This window comes from Notolepis coatsorum (genome assembly GCF_963971535.1).
Source record: "Notolepis coatsorum genome assembly, chromosome: 2".
NCBI lineage: Eukaryota > Metazoa > Chordata > Actinopteri > Aulopiformes > Paralepididae > Notolepis > Notolepis coatsorum.
Window position 1 is genome coordinate 64,365,453 of NC_140166.1, and position 13,652 is coordinate 64,379,104.

Sequence of the window (13,652 nt, forward strand, 5' to 3'; positions counted from 1 at the left end):
CCTTCCAAATCTCCCCTCCAGAAAAGGCTTTTGACCTCTCTCAGTTCTGGTTGGGCAGCCAGAGATTCTACAAGGAACCAAGTGGGAGCACAGACAAACAGGGTATTTGTTAACACTTTACATCCACATCACATGTTATGATTTAACAGAAGGTGTTTGTCTTCTGTGCCTGGGTTTTACCAGTACTGTACCTACATACAAAATAAACAATGCCAAAAAATGCCAAGCTAAATCTTTGGTAGTATGACCACATGTGGGGACCAGGGCTAAACTAATTAAGACTCAGGCAACCATTATAGGGCATGGGATAGCCCCATGACATACGGTATTGATTCTGCCAGTTGGGGTCAAGGGTAAATTATTCCATCTCTGAAAATCTGATTTGGTTTGAGATACTAGGGGAGCTAAATTAGCAGAAATGCATCTAGAATCAAGATACTAGTGGGAATAGAAGCTGCAAGATCCATAACATAAAGGAAAATGTCATCAGCATCGATAGACAGTGTTCAATGTCCAAAATCAGGGACCATGATGGAAATAAGTACTTGCACTTTCTCATGTTTTTATCCCTTGGATGCTGTCTTTTACTCCACAATAAAAATCAATCATCAATCAATCAATGTGCCCTCTTGATGAATACCTTAGAATAAGGGGGAGGAGATCAACGGAATTTAAAGGGGTTTAATTGCCAAGACAAAGAGAGTTTGGGGACTCAAAGGGCAACCTTGGCAGGTACCACATGAAAGAGAAAAACAGTTGGATTTTATGTCATTAGCACCGATGAAAGCTTGGGGGTTTGCATACAAAAGACAAATCCAAGCAACAAAACAATCACCAAATTTCTTAAGTGTAAATGTCTTTGGTAAATGTTTTAGTCCAAACACTTTATGAGTGTGTCTGATCAACCACCGCTACTGGTCACTGTGAAAAATGTGACTTGTCAAAATGTTAAGTTCTTCTTTCTAACAGCTGTCCTGCCTTTGTGTCCAGGTATTGTGTTCCATTACCGGGCCATCAGCACCCGCTACAGCCTGACCTTTGAGAAGGCCAAGGCAGCCTGTGTCCAGAACAAAGCGATCATCGCTTCCCCCGAGCAGCTCCAAGCTGCCTATGATGATGGCTTCCACCAGTGTGACGCCGGCTGGCTCTCTGACCAAACCGTTAGGTACGTTTTCTTAGTGATGTTCTCTAAGTGCTAATAATATGTATTGTTACTATGGTTCCTCCAGGAGATAAACTAAAGGTATTATTATTATTGTTATGGTTTAAACACAAGCCAATAATATAATAATGTTGACACTGGCTGTTACTAACTGGCTTCTTACATTCTATGTTTTACACTTTTTGGCCACTTTTTGGAAGGAAAGAAGGATTAGGAGGCCTCCTGAGATTAGATCATTCCAGTATTATTTTACATCCATCATTAAATCTTGTTTTCTGTGAATGCCAGGTACCCGATCCACGACCCCCGTGAGAACTGCTATGGTGACAAAGAGCTGCTCCCCGGGGTTCGAACCTACGGAGTGAGAGACGTCAATGAGACGTATGACGTCTACTGTTTCGCTGAGAAGATGGCAGGTACTGACAAAGACAGACAAACCAATGGGAATGTCTGTTCATTGTTGTAATGTAGGTATTTAGGGGTGTCACTATTCATTGACTGAATCAAATTGATTAAATCGATTACAAAAAATAATTGATTCAAAATGACATTTCATTGGTGGTAGTTAAATCTTCCAAAGCGTCTCGTCAGTTAAATGTTCCAAAGCGTCTAGTCAGTTAAATGTTCCAGTGTCTAGTCAGATAAGTGTTTCAACGTGTCTAGTCAGTTAAATGTTCCAAGTGTCTAGTCTGATGGAAATACAAAAAAGCTTTAGCTTGGTTTAAAAAGAGCCTGTTAAAGTGCAGCTTTAGCTTGATTTCAGTTTGCATTCATGGGGAAAATTGTAATGAAAATTATTTGTATTAGTTAGTTAATTAACAATTAATTAATAATCAGATTTTATTTTATTACCTATATTTATGTCTTTCTTCTATTACCCTGCCCATACCTGGCTGTACCTCCCCTCCCCCATGCTGCTATGACGCCCGAATTCCCCCCAGGCATCAATAAAGGAATATTTTATCTAATCCTAACTCAATCAGCGCCAGACCTGATGATAGTCGGGTTATCTCGCCATGCGTTGAGCGCCAGGACTCCCGAAAACCCGAGTATAGTCGGGTTTTCATCGTTATTTCTTTTGTTCGATATTTCCATAAATTACAACACACAGACTCGGGGTTAACATGGGGAATCATCCTGAGAATGCCAAAGTGCAATACCGGCCGCATCCACCCAGGTGGCAGTATCGAGCACCCTATGAAACATTATATCTTGGCCTGTGCGTCGATCAAAAGTATCCGGTCGGGCTTTTATTTGTCGCGCAAGTGGACCGGTTGTCCCGATCGGATTGAGAAGCGTGAAATGCTCCCGGTGCATGATGTGTGGCGGATTATGTTGGCGACACGATCGACTGGGACTGGGATACTGGGACTCGTGATCAGATAATTGGAATATTCTTTTTGGGGTACATCCTAGTGAAGGTAAGGGCTATATGGTATCAATCCTGCTGTGATCCAACCATGACTTCACTTCTATCACAATATATGTGTGTATTTTACTCCACAACGTGTGCCGTTGGTGACTATACGTCGATTCCACTATAGACGTTGCCATTTCTTGCCTGTATACGCTATTATCCCGAAATCAAATCTATATCATAGCTATTATGTTCCATCATGAATGCATGAAAGGGGGGGGGGGGGGGGTTGTTTCTGATTATTTGATTGTCAGTAACGGCATTCGCATTGAACACTAAAAACGGTTATCAGCCCGATCGGTATGAAAGCATTGCAGCATCAAGCTAAAATTGACGTCAAATCGTCCTTACCTGTGATCGGGAGTATTCCAAAAATAATATTCCAATTGTTTGATCGCCATCTGGTATATCCAATGTCCATTTGGTCGACGGCATAATCCACCACAACATATGGATCGGAGATATTTGACGCTGGAACCGGCAGAACGGCTGCCCTCGCCCGACAAGGAAACATGAAACCGGAGACCTGTGGCCGTCCCACAGAGAAAGATGCAAGGGTATAAAGGGTGCTCGATGCCGCCGTCTAGCGGGATGCGGCCGGTATTGCACTTTTACATTCTCATGATGATTCCCCATGTTAACCCCGAGTCCGTGTGCCTGTAATGCATAGAAATATCGAATAAAAGAAATAACGATCAAATAACGAGTATACTCGTTGGCGTTCAACGATTGGCGCCCAATAACGAGTATACTCGTCGTTGGCAGTGAATGTGTTAATAATTATACATGTTTATCTGTCTCTCTGCAGGCAGTGTTTTAATAATTATACATGTTTATCTGTCTCTCTGCAGGCAGAGTTTTCCACGTTGGCTCCACAGAGAAGTTCTCCTACATGGAGGCTGAGCTGCAGTGCTCCCAGCAGGGGGCGCAGTTGGCCGCCACTGGGCAGCTGTATCTGGCCTGGCAGGCCGGCCTGGACGTCTGCAGCGCCGGCTGGCTGTCCGACCGCAGCGTCCGCTACCCCATCAACACCCGCCGGCCGCAGTGTGGAGGAGGCCTGCTGGGGGTCCGGACGGTCTACCTGCACCAGAACCAGATAGGATACCCTCTGGCCCAGTCTCGCTACGATGCCTTCTGTTATACTGGTAGGTCTCAATAATAATAATAACAATAATGATGATGTTGATAATAATAATAATAATAATAATAATACTGATGATAATAATAATGATGATTATAACAATAATAATAATAATAATAATAATGATGATAATAATAAATAATAGGTCTGATCATAATAATAACAATAATAATACCAACAACAACAACAACAACAACAACAACAACAACAACAACAACAACAACAACAATAATAATATCAATAACAGGGAGGGTCAGGGAGGGTCATCAAAGAGAAGTCGCCTATTCTCAGTCCTTGCCCCACAATGGTGGAATGAACTACCCACCCCAGTTAGGACAGCCGAAACACGTCCAATCTTTCGCCGTCGACTAAAGACGCACTTCTTCAACCATTATCTGAATAAAAAAAAAATTCAAAAAAAATCTAACCCTTACTAACCGTACTGTCATGCACTTGTCCTAATAAACTAACCTACACTGTAGCACTCAACACTTTGATGAACAGGGTTACTCAGCTGATAGAGTTGTGCCCTTCCTGATGGCTTGTTGTACAGAACTTGTAAGTCGCTTTGGATAAAAGCGTCAGCTAAATGACTAAATGTAAATGTAAACAATAGGGCCCCCTCTTATCTTACAAATTATTTTCAGTGGATCAGGGACATGCATACCCATAACACCAGAGCCAGCATTGCCAACCTGTGTATTCCAAGGTTCAAAACAAATATGGGCAAATGTTCTTTTAAATTCTGGGGAGCCACAAATTGGAATGTGCTACCTTCACAGCTAAAATGAAAAAAGTAAAAAGTCAAATCATGGCTTGTCAAAAACTAGATTTTAAAATGGATGAAAATGTTGTCTGATACATTGTTGTCTGTGGCTACGTTTGTACTGCATTTAAAATGTTCCTGTATGTAGTTTGTCAAATTGTTATTTATGGTCATGTTTTGTATCGCTCGTCTGTCTGAGACCAAGGACCACAATGGAAATAAGTCTTGTCTTTTTGTGTAGCATCCTTGACGTTTTTCTGGAATCTTGTATTTTTTTAAATGTCTAATAAAAATCAAATCAAATCAAATCAATAATAGGCCTGATTATAATAATAATAATAGCTTTTTGAGAGTACAATGATGGGTACTGTAGGTATCACGAGTAATATATCTAAGAGCAGAGTGATCTAAGGGCTTAAGGGTGGTAACAGCAGCATGTCTATATCACGTCACCGTCACGTCGCCGTAACCCAAGACTTGATCTCGCTAATCCTCATCCTACGTCACTCCCCAGAGTTCCCAGAGGAGGAAGCCTCCGGCATGGAGTCTGTCATCACGGAGGGAGGTGTGTTGAGCGTTGCCATGGTGACAAGCAGCCCAGATGTCCTGGTCAGGAAGGGCACCACGGAGAGTGAGGCCACAGGGGAGCTGATGACCCACACACCCACAGCCCTGCCGGTCAGCAGCACACAGACACCCACAGCCCTGCCGGTCAGCAGCACACAGACACCCACAGCCCTGCCGGTCAGCAGCACACAGACACCCACAGCCCTGCCGGTCAGCAGCACACAGACACCCACAGCCCTGCCGGTCAGCAGCACACAGACACCCACAGCCCTGCCGGTCAGCAGCACACAGACACCCACAGAAGACAAGCTACAAGCTGCCAGGCGGCCTGACTTAGGCAAGGAGCCAAACACTGGAAATGACACAGGCTGCATCATGTCTCCAACAGGTCAGTGTCTGTTTATTTAGGGTCACGTTCATGTCTTGTTTATTTAGGGTCACGTTCGTGTCTTGTTTATTTAGGGTTACGTTCATGTCTGCCTTTCAGCTCTGTGGGTCACTGCGCGGAGTAGTGAATCGAGCGCTTCTAGCCTCAGTATTGTGTCATGGCGTGCCTGGGTCTCACGCATCGCTTCCTCACGACGTTGCTGATTCAACTATTAGCTGGGTCTCGCTGTAGCGTGCCCACTCTTGGAACAATGCCTTGACATTGACTGGTGTTGCCATTGCTCTTGTGTTTTCTTTAAAGTGTTTGTTTTTGCCCAAAGAACGCTGCTCGCATCCTCCAGCAAATGTGACGAGCCTGGTGGTGTTCAGGGCTCGACACGGTCCAAAAACAAACAAATCCAATTTCCACACAAGCACAATTTCAATAAATAAAATATATTTATCGATTAATAGCACAAAGTCCGATGGGCAATAGAGTAGTCGAATAACAGTCCAGGGTCAAAACATGTATCAGGCTCTCGTACAAAAAGGGAATGTTCAATACTCAGGGTTTGTCGTCCGGTCCAGGGTCAGTTTCACAAGGGGGTATCTCAGCCAGTCCAGGGTCCAGTACCACGAACACCTTCTCGCTTTCACCTCTCCTTTCAACTACCTCTCACCTCACAAACTCCGTATCACACTCTCTCTCTCTGCTCTCTGCTCCTTCCTCACCTCCACTCAACCTTTTTCTCCTCAGGCTTTGAGCTATGGGTGTCTCTGTGTGTGTGTGTGTGGGATGTGGGTGATCACGTGGTGCACAGGTGTGTTCCATCAGTCCTAATCAGCTCCCTAATTGACTCTCCTCTGCCCGTGGCAGTAGTATCTCCCTTCCTCCACGTAGCCATGGGACGGGGGATGATATCTGCCACAGTATGTTTATCCAAAATGCCCATTGGCATGACGCCGGAGAGAGTCTTCTTCTTTCGCCAGAGAAAAAAAACATATATCCTCGGAAATATCCCCCATGTAAGATATCGTAATTACCAGAATTTCATTGGCTACAAAAACGGTCAATCATTTTCACCGTCAGAGGTGACTGGTCCGGTCACTGGGAAGCGAAACCGGAGGTGGTCACTTTTTCCGAAACTGACGCTCGTTGGCTATTTGGTCTTATAATCCGAAATTTTAAGCACGTAATAGGCCAAGTAGGGTGTCAATCCATTTTTTGCTTTTCAACCAATGTGTTTGTTGATAGACAATAACACAGCGTGACGGTGACAGATGAGGGCAAATGCAGGTGGGCCGTCGGAACGTCAAGAGGTTAATATTCTGTTTATTTAACAGAATCTATCATTTTCAGTCACAAGTCAAATGTCTCATTTGCATATATATATATAAGTGATGTTTTGGTTTAAAACGTTGACTTTTGACCATATCCGTTTGAGACAATCTTTCTTTCTTTTTTTATCTACTTTTTTTTTGTTGCTTCCTGTTTCTGCTGTACAGGCGCACCAACCGACCTGTAGGAGTCGCTGTCCACAACGTCCGATCCCCACCCACCGGCTTTCCCACCCCCTAATACTGCCAAGTGTATTAGTATGAACGACCATACCAGCCAAGCCGGAAGCAACGCAGAGAGCTGGGCTCGAACCCAGCATCTCCTGCGTTAGTGTCGAGCGCCTTGCTCACTGCGCCACTTAGCCGCCCCGTTTGAGACAATCTTTCATCTACATTCTCAAGAATGAACAGAAAGAATTAATGAGCAGAAAAAAGCATTTCATATAAAAGTATTCTGTATTTTTGTATGACAACTAATAAAGAAACTTGAAACTTCTCTAATGCACCCCTCCTGTTCCTTCTCTCACCCTCTACACAGGCCGACCTTCCATCCTCCCTCCCATCTCTGTGGAGCCCTCAGGTTCTGGGTCTGGAGCTAGTGGAACCTCTGGAGACCTGACTCACTCTGGGGACCTGTCTCACTCTGGGGACCTGTCTCACTCCTCTGGGGACCTGTCTCACTCCTCTGGGGACCTGTCTCACTCTGGGGACCTGTCTCACTCTGGGGACCTGTCTCACTCCTCTGGGGACCTGTCTCACTCCTCTGGGGACCTGTCTCACTCTGGGGACCTGTCTCACTCTGGGGATCTGTCTCACTCTGGGGACCTGTCTCACTCCTCTGGGGACCTGTCTCACTCCTCTGGGGACCTGTCTCACTCTGGGGACCTGTCTCACTCTGGGGATCTGTCTCACTCTGGGGACCTGTCTCACTCCTCTGGGGAACTGTCTCACTCTGGAGACCTGTCTCACTCTGGGGACCTGTCTCACTCTGGGGACCTGTCTCACTCTGGGGACCTGTCTCACTCTGGGGACCTGTCTCACTCTGGGGACCTGTCTCACTCTGGGGACCTGTCTCACTCTGGGGACCTGTCTCACTCTGGAGACCTGTCTCACTCTGGGGACCTGTCTCACTCCTCTGGGGACTTGTCTCACTCCTCTGGGGACCTGTCTCACTCTGGGGACCTGTCTCACTCTGGGGACCTGTCTCACTCTGGGGACCTGTCTCACTCCTCTGGGGACCTGTCTCACTCTGGGGACCTGTCTCACTCCTCTGGGGACCTGTCTCACTCCTCTGGGGACCTGTCTCACTCCTCTGGGGACCTGTCTCACTCCTCTGGGGACCTGACTCACTCTGGGGACCTGTCTCACTCCTCTGGGGACCTGTCTCACTCCTCTGGGGACCTGTCTCACTCTGGGGACCTGACTCACTCTGGAGACCTGTCTCACTCTGGGGACCTGTCTCACTCTGGGGACCTGTCTCACTCCTCTGGGGACCTGACTCACTCTGGGGACCTGTCTCACTCTGGGGACCTGTCTCACTCCTCTGGGGACCTGTCTCACTCCTCTGGGGACCTGTCTCACTCCTCTGGGGACCTGACTCACTCTGGAGACCTGTCTCACTCTGGGGACCTGTCTCACTCCTCTGGGGACCTGTCTCACTCTGGGGACCTGTCTCACTCTGGGGACCTGTCTCACTCTGGGGACCTGTCTCACTCTGGGGACCTGACTCACTCTGGGGACCTGACTCACTCTGGGGACCTGACTCACTCTGGAGACCTGTCTCACTCCTCTGGGGACCTGTCTCACTCTGGGGACCTGTCTCACTCTGGGGACCTGTCTCACTCTGGGGACCTGACTCACTCTGGAGACCTGTCTCACTCTGGGGACCTGTCTCACTCCTCTGGGGACCTGACTCACTCTGGGGACCTGTCTCACTCTGGGGACCTGTCTCACTCTGGGGACCCGTCTCACTCTGGGGACCTGTCTCACTCTGGGGACCTGTCTCACTCCTCTGGGGACCTGTCTCACTCCTCTGGGGACCTGTCTCACTCTGGGGACCTGTCTCACTCTGGGGACCTGTCTCACTCCTCTGGGGACCTGTCTCACTCCTCTGGGGACCTGTCTCACTCTGGGGACCTGACTCACTCTGGGGACCTGTCTCACTCTGGGGACCTGTCTCACTCCTCTGGGGACTTGTCTCACTCTGGGGACCTGCCTGGAGACCTGTCTCACTCTGGGGACCTGTCTCACTCTGGTAGTGGTAGTGGGGAGGGCCTCAGTGGGGGGTCTGGGTGGGGGCAGAGTGGGGAGGGGCTCAGTGTGGAGTTCTCGGGCAGTGGCAGTGTTCAGCCAGTAGAGGGCTCCTCCTCCGGGCTCCAGGAGGCTGGAGAAGGAAGCACTGGGATCCTCCACTTCCACTCTGGGCTGGGCTCTGGGACCTCTGGGCTGGGCTCTGGGACCACTGGGCTGGGCTCTGGGACCTCTGGGCTGGGCTCTGGGACCTCTTGGCTGGGCTCTGGGACCTCTGGGCTGGGCTCTGGGACCACTGGGCTGGGCTCTGGGACCTCTGGGCTGGGCTCTGGGACCTCTGGGCTGGGCTCTGGGACCACTGGGCTGGGCTCTGGGACCTCTGGGCTGGGCTCTGGGACCTCTGGGCTGGGCTCTGGGACCTCTGGGCTGGACTTGAGCAGCTCCAGCTCCTCAGGTGAGAGTGGGGAGTTCTCTGGGTCGTCATCATCCACCTCGAGCTCCAGCCAGGAGCAGTTCTCTGGGTCGTCATCGTCCACCTCGAGCTCCAGCCAGGAGGAGTTCTCTGGGTCATCATCATCCACCTCGAGCTCCAGCCAGGAGGAGTTCTCTGGGTCGTCATCGTCCACCTCGAGCTCCAGCCAGGAGGAGTTCTCTGGGTCATCATCATCCACCTCGAGCTCCAGCCAGGAGGAGTTCTCTGGGTCATCATCATCCACCTCGAGCTCCAGCCAGGAGGAGTTCTCTGGGTCGTCATCATCCATCTCGAGCTCCAGCCAGGAGCAGTTCTCTGGGTCGTCATCGTCCACCTCGAGCTCCAGCCAGGAGCAGTTATCTGGGTCATCATCATCCACCTCGAGCTCCAGCCAGGAGGAGTTCTCTGGGTCGTCATCATCCATCTCGAGCTCCAGCCAGGAGCAGTTCTCTGGGTCGTCATCGTCCACCTCGAGCTCCAGCCAGGAGCAGTTATCTGGGTCATCGTCCTCCAGTGCTCAGTCAGGAGAGGAGTCGGACAGCGGAGAAGTTCAGATCCTGCTGGTAGACGGTAAGCTGGTGGAGGTGTCGTCTTCTCTCAGCCACAGCCAGCAGGAGCTGGGAGGAGGCCTGCAGGGCAGCGGCTCAGGGGACGCCTCCTCGGGGTCTGGGCTCCTGAGCAGTTCGGCCAGCGGGGACATGAGTGGCTCACGGTTCTTCTTCCCAGGGGTGACCTTTGTGGGGTCAGGGTTCACAGAGGTGACCACAGGGCCACCCACAGGAGAGCAGGAGGCCTCTGGACCGGTGAGCAACGGACATTCGTTTTTTCTCCCCTCCGGTTCTGGGTCAGAGTCGTCCACCAGCGAAGAAGAACAACCCTGTGTGACATTCTTTCCTGGTGACGCCGTGACAGAGGTACCCATGACAACCGCTGCCTCCATGGAGCTAGGGAGGGGCTCTCTGGAATACAGCGGAGAGGGGAGCGCCAGCGGAGAGGGGAGCGCCAGCGGAGAGGGGAGCGGAGAGGGGAGTGCCAGCAGAGAGGGGAGCGGAGAGGGGAGCGCCAGCGGAGAGGGGAGCGGAGAGGGGAGCGCCAGCAGAGAGGGGAGCGGAGAGGGGAGCGGAGAGGGGAGCGCCAGCAGAGAGTGGAGTGGAGAGGGGAGCGCCAGCAGAGAGGGGAGCGGAGAGGGGAGCGCCAGCGGAGAGGGGAGCGGAGAGGGGAGCGCCAGCGGAGAGGGAAGCCCCAGCGGAGCCAGCGGGGACATGAGTGGCTCAGGGCTCTTCCGAGGGGTGACCTTTGTGGGGTCAGGGTTCACAGAGGTCACAGGGCCACCCACGGGAGAGCAGGAGGCCTCTGGACAGGAGGGCAGTGGACATCCGTCTGGTCTTCTCCCCTTCGGTTCAGGAGGTTCGGGTTCTGGTTCTGGTTCTGGGTCAGAGTCGTCCGTCAGCGGAGAAGAGCCCCATGTTGTTACATTCTCTCCTGGTGATGATGTCACGATGACAGAGGTATCCATAGCAACAGTGGAACACAGCGGAGCATCGTCTGCATCATGGGTTCTCTCTGGAGACCTGCCCCCTGTGGTGTTGCCCTCTCCGCCCAGCCAGGTGGAGCTGATGGAGGCTACAGCCGTCCCAGAGGAGGGCCTGGGCCTGGAGGAGAGCCCGGGGGAGACGGAGCCAGCAGGACTGTCTGCAGCTAGCCTGGTGGAACCGCCGGGCTCACTGACGGGTAAGAAACCGCCCGGCTCACTGACGGTCACATGTAATTCATTCACACTAGATTAATTGTTATTAGATTAATTAATTCACTCGATTAATGATTACCTCCTGAGCGACAGTGTCTCGGGAGGTAGAGCGGTCGTCTCTAGTAGTCGGAAGGGTCCCGGTTCGATTCCCGCTCCTCCCGGGCAGCGTGTCGAAGTGTCCTTGAGCAAGACACTTAACCCCTAAATTGCTCCCGATGAGCAGGTCGGCACCTTGCATGGTTGCCTCCGCCGTCGGTGTGTGAATGTGTGAGTGAACGGGTCAAATGTGAGGAACTAAATTGTAAAGCGATTTGGATAAAAGCACTATATAAATGCACCATTTACTATTCACTAAATTAATTAATTCACTAGATTATAAACATCGGTTAGCTACAAAGAAACAACAACTATTATATAACAACTATTACATAGCTAGCTACAAAGTAACAACAACCATTATTGTTATGTGTACTACAGTGTAATGTTACATAGTTATTGCATAGTTCTGCTTAGCGAACTGGACATACACTACAGTAACTATTATTGTTCCTTATATGTATAGTGTAACATTACATTTGAATGTGCAAATTTAATGTTTTGTTTGTGTAAATATATGTTTTGTTTTAGTGTGTAAATATGTTTTGTTTTAGTTGTGTACAAATGTTTTGTTTTAGTGCGTAATGCTTTGTTTAGTAGTGTAATACGTGTACACACACCAGCAGGACAGATGATTCTGGTTCTGGCCTATAGGTGGTGCTAGTCCTGACTGCGAGCCGAACCCCTGTGGGTCTGGGTCCTGCTCCGTAGAGGTAGGGGCTGCTTGGTGCCTCTGCCCCCCCGGGCTGACAGGAGACCACTGCCAGTTTGGTATGTTCATATTTTAATATGTTCATATGAAACCCTTTAATCCCCTCCTACCTCCACATCCCAGCCAGTGTGATTATGAATTGATTTCTTAGCGTCTCAGAGCAAAAGAGACCGCGTGAAGGCACGTCACCGGAGAGCTCAGAGCACAGGGTCGCCCTCACGCATTTGCAGCACTCTTGAAGCAAGTAGGGGTTCAGTGCCTTGCTCAAGGACAAAGGTCAAAGGTCAAACATGTGACCTTCTGGTTACAGGGATGTCTCTCTCTAACCCATCTGGAGAGATTCCAAGGTCTGTACTGATATCAGATCAGCCACGCTAACTACGTCTGTACTGATATCAGATCAGCCACGCTAGCTAACTAGGTCTGTACTGATATCAGATCAGCCACGCTAACTAACTAGGTCTGTACTGATATCAGATCAGCCACGCTAACTACGTCTGTACTGATATCAGATCAGCCACGCTAACTAGGTCTATACTGATATCAGATCAGCCGTGCTAACTAGGTCTGTAGTGATATCTCCCTCTCCTCCTTCTGCATCTGAATACTTATCTTCATCTTCATTCAGTCACTGATTCATCTGAATATTGATCTTCTGCTAGTCACTGATTCATCTGAATATTGATCTTCTGCTAGTCACTGATTCATCTGAATATTGATCTTCTGCTAGTCACTGATTCATCTGAATATTGATCTTCTGATTAATCTGAATACTGATCTTCTGCCACAACTAGTCACTGATTCAGCTGTAATTTACTGTCTTGTCACAATAGTCACTGATTCAGCTGTAATTTACTGTCTCATCACAACTAGTCACTGATTCAGCTGTAATTTACTGTCTCGTCACAATAGTCACTGATTCAGCTGTAATTTACTGTCTCATCACAACTAGTCACTGATTCAGCTGTCATTTACTGTCTCGTCACAATAGTCACTGATTCAGCTGTAATTTACTGTCTCGTCACAACTAGTCACTGATTCAGCTGTAATTTACTGTCTCGTCACAACTAGTCACTGATTCAGCTGTAATTTACTGTCTCGTCACAACTAGTCACTGATTCAGCTGTCATTTACGGTCTCGTCACAACTAGTCACTGATTCAGCCTTAATGAACTGTTAGGTCACAACTAGTCAAACGTTTTGTAGTTTTCTGTAAGACAAAAGAGAGGATGATTATGAGATGATTGTCATCTCCGTTGTCATGGCTACACAGTAAGTAGCATCTCGATCAGATGTTGCAGCAGCGGCAATCATTCAGATCCTATCTTGGGTCCACCAGCCTGCCCCCACGCCTGCCTCGCCCTCTCACCCCCCACCCCCCCCCCCCCGTGTCTTTCAGAGGTTGACGCGTGCCGCTCCAGTCCTTGTTCCAACGGCGCCACCTGCCTGGAAAGTGGCGACTCTTACACATGCTTGTGCCTGCCGAGCTACGGAGGGGAGCGCTGTCAGATCGGTACGAGAGCCACTTCAGCTATAAAAGCTACTAACAAACGCCTCAAAAACAACCGCAACCAATGCTAAGTAACGAGCCAGCGCCAGCAGACAGACACATACGGTG

General features: G+C 49.3%; 1 protein-coding gene across 1 annotated transcript in view; it reads left to right on the top strand.

The window, feature by feature from the left end:
* The window catches only part of LOC311223407 (uncharacterized protein), a 39,320-nt gene that overhangs the window by 13,205 nt on the left and 12,463 nt on the right, over positions 1-13,652 (top strand). Inside the window, exons 5-11 of the mRNA XM_084308195.1 lie at positions 991-1,165; positions 1,451-1,578; positions 3,431-3,724; positions 5,001-5,441; positions 7,296-11,210; positions 11,977-12,093; positions 13,434-13,547. Of these exons, the coding sequence (XP_084164321.1) occupies positions 991-1,165; positions 1,451-1,578; positions 3,431-3,724; positions 5,001-5,441; positions 7,296-11,210; positions 11,977-12,093; positions 13,434-13,547 (5,184 nt within the window). The remainder of the gene's footprint in view (positions 1-990; positions 1,166-1,450; positions 1,579-3,430; positions 3,725-5,000; positions 5,442-7,295; positions 11,211-11,976; positions 12,094-13,433; positions 13,548-13,652) is intronic.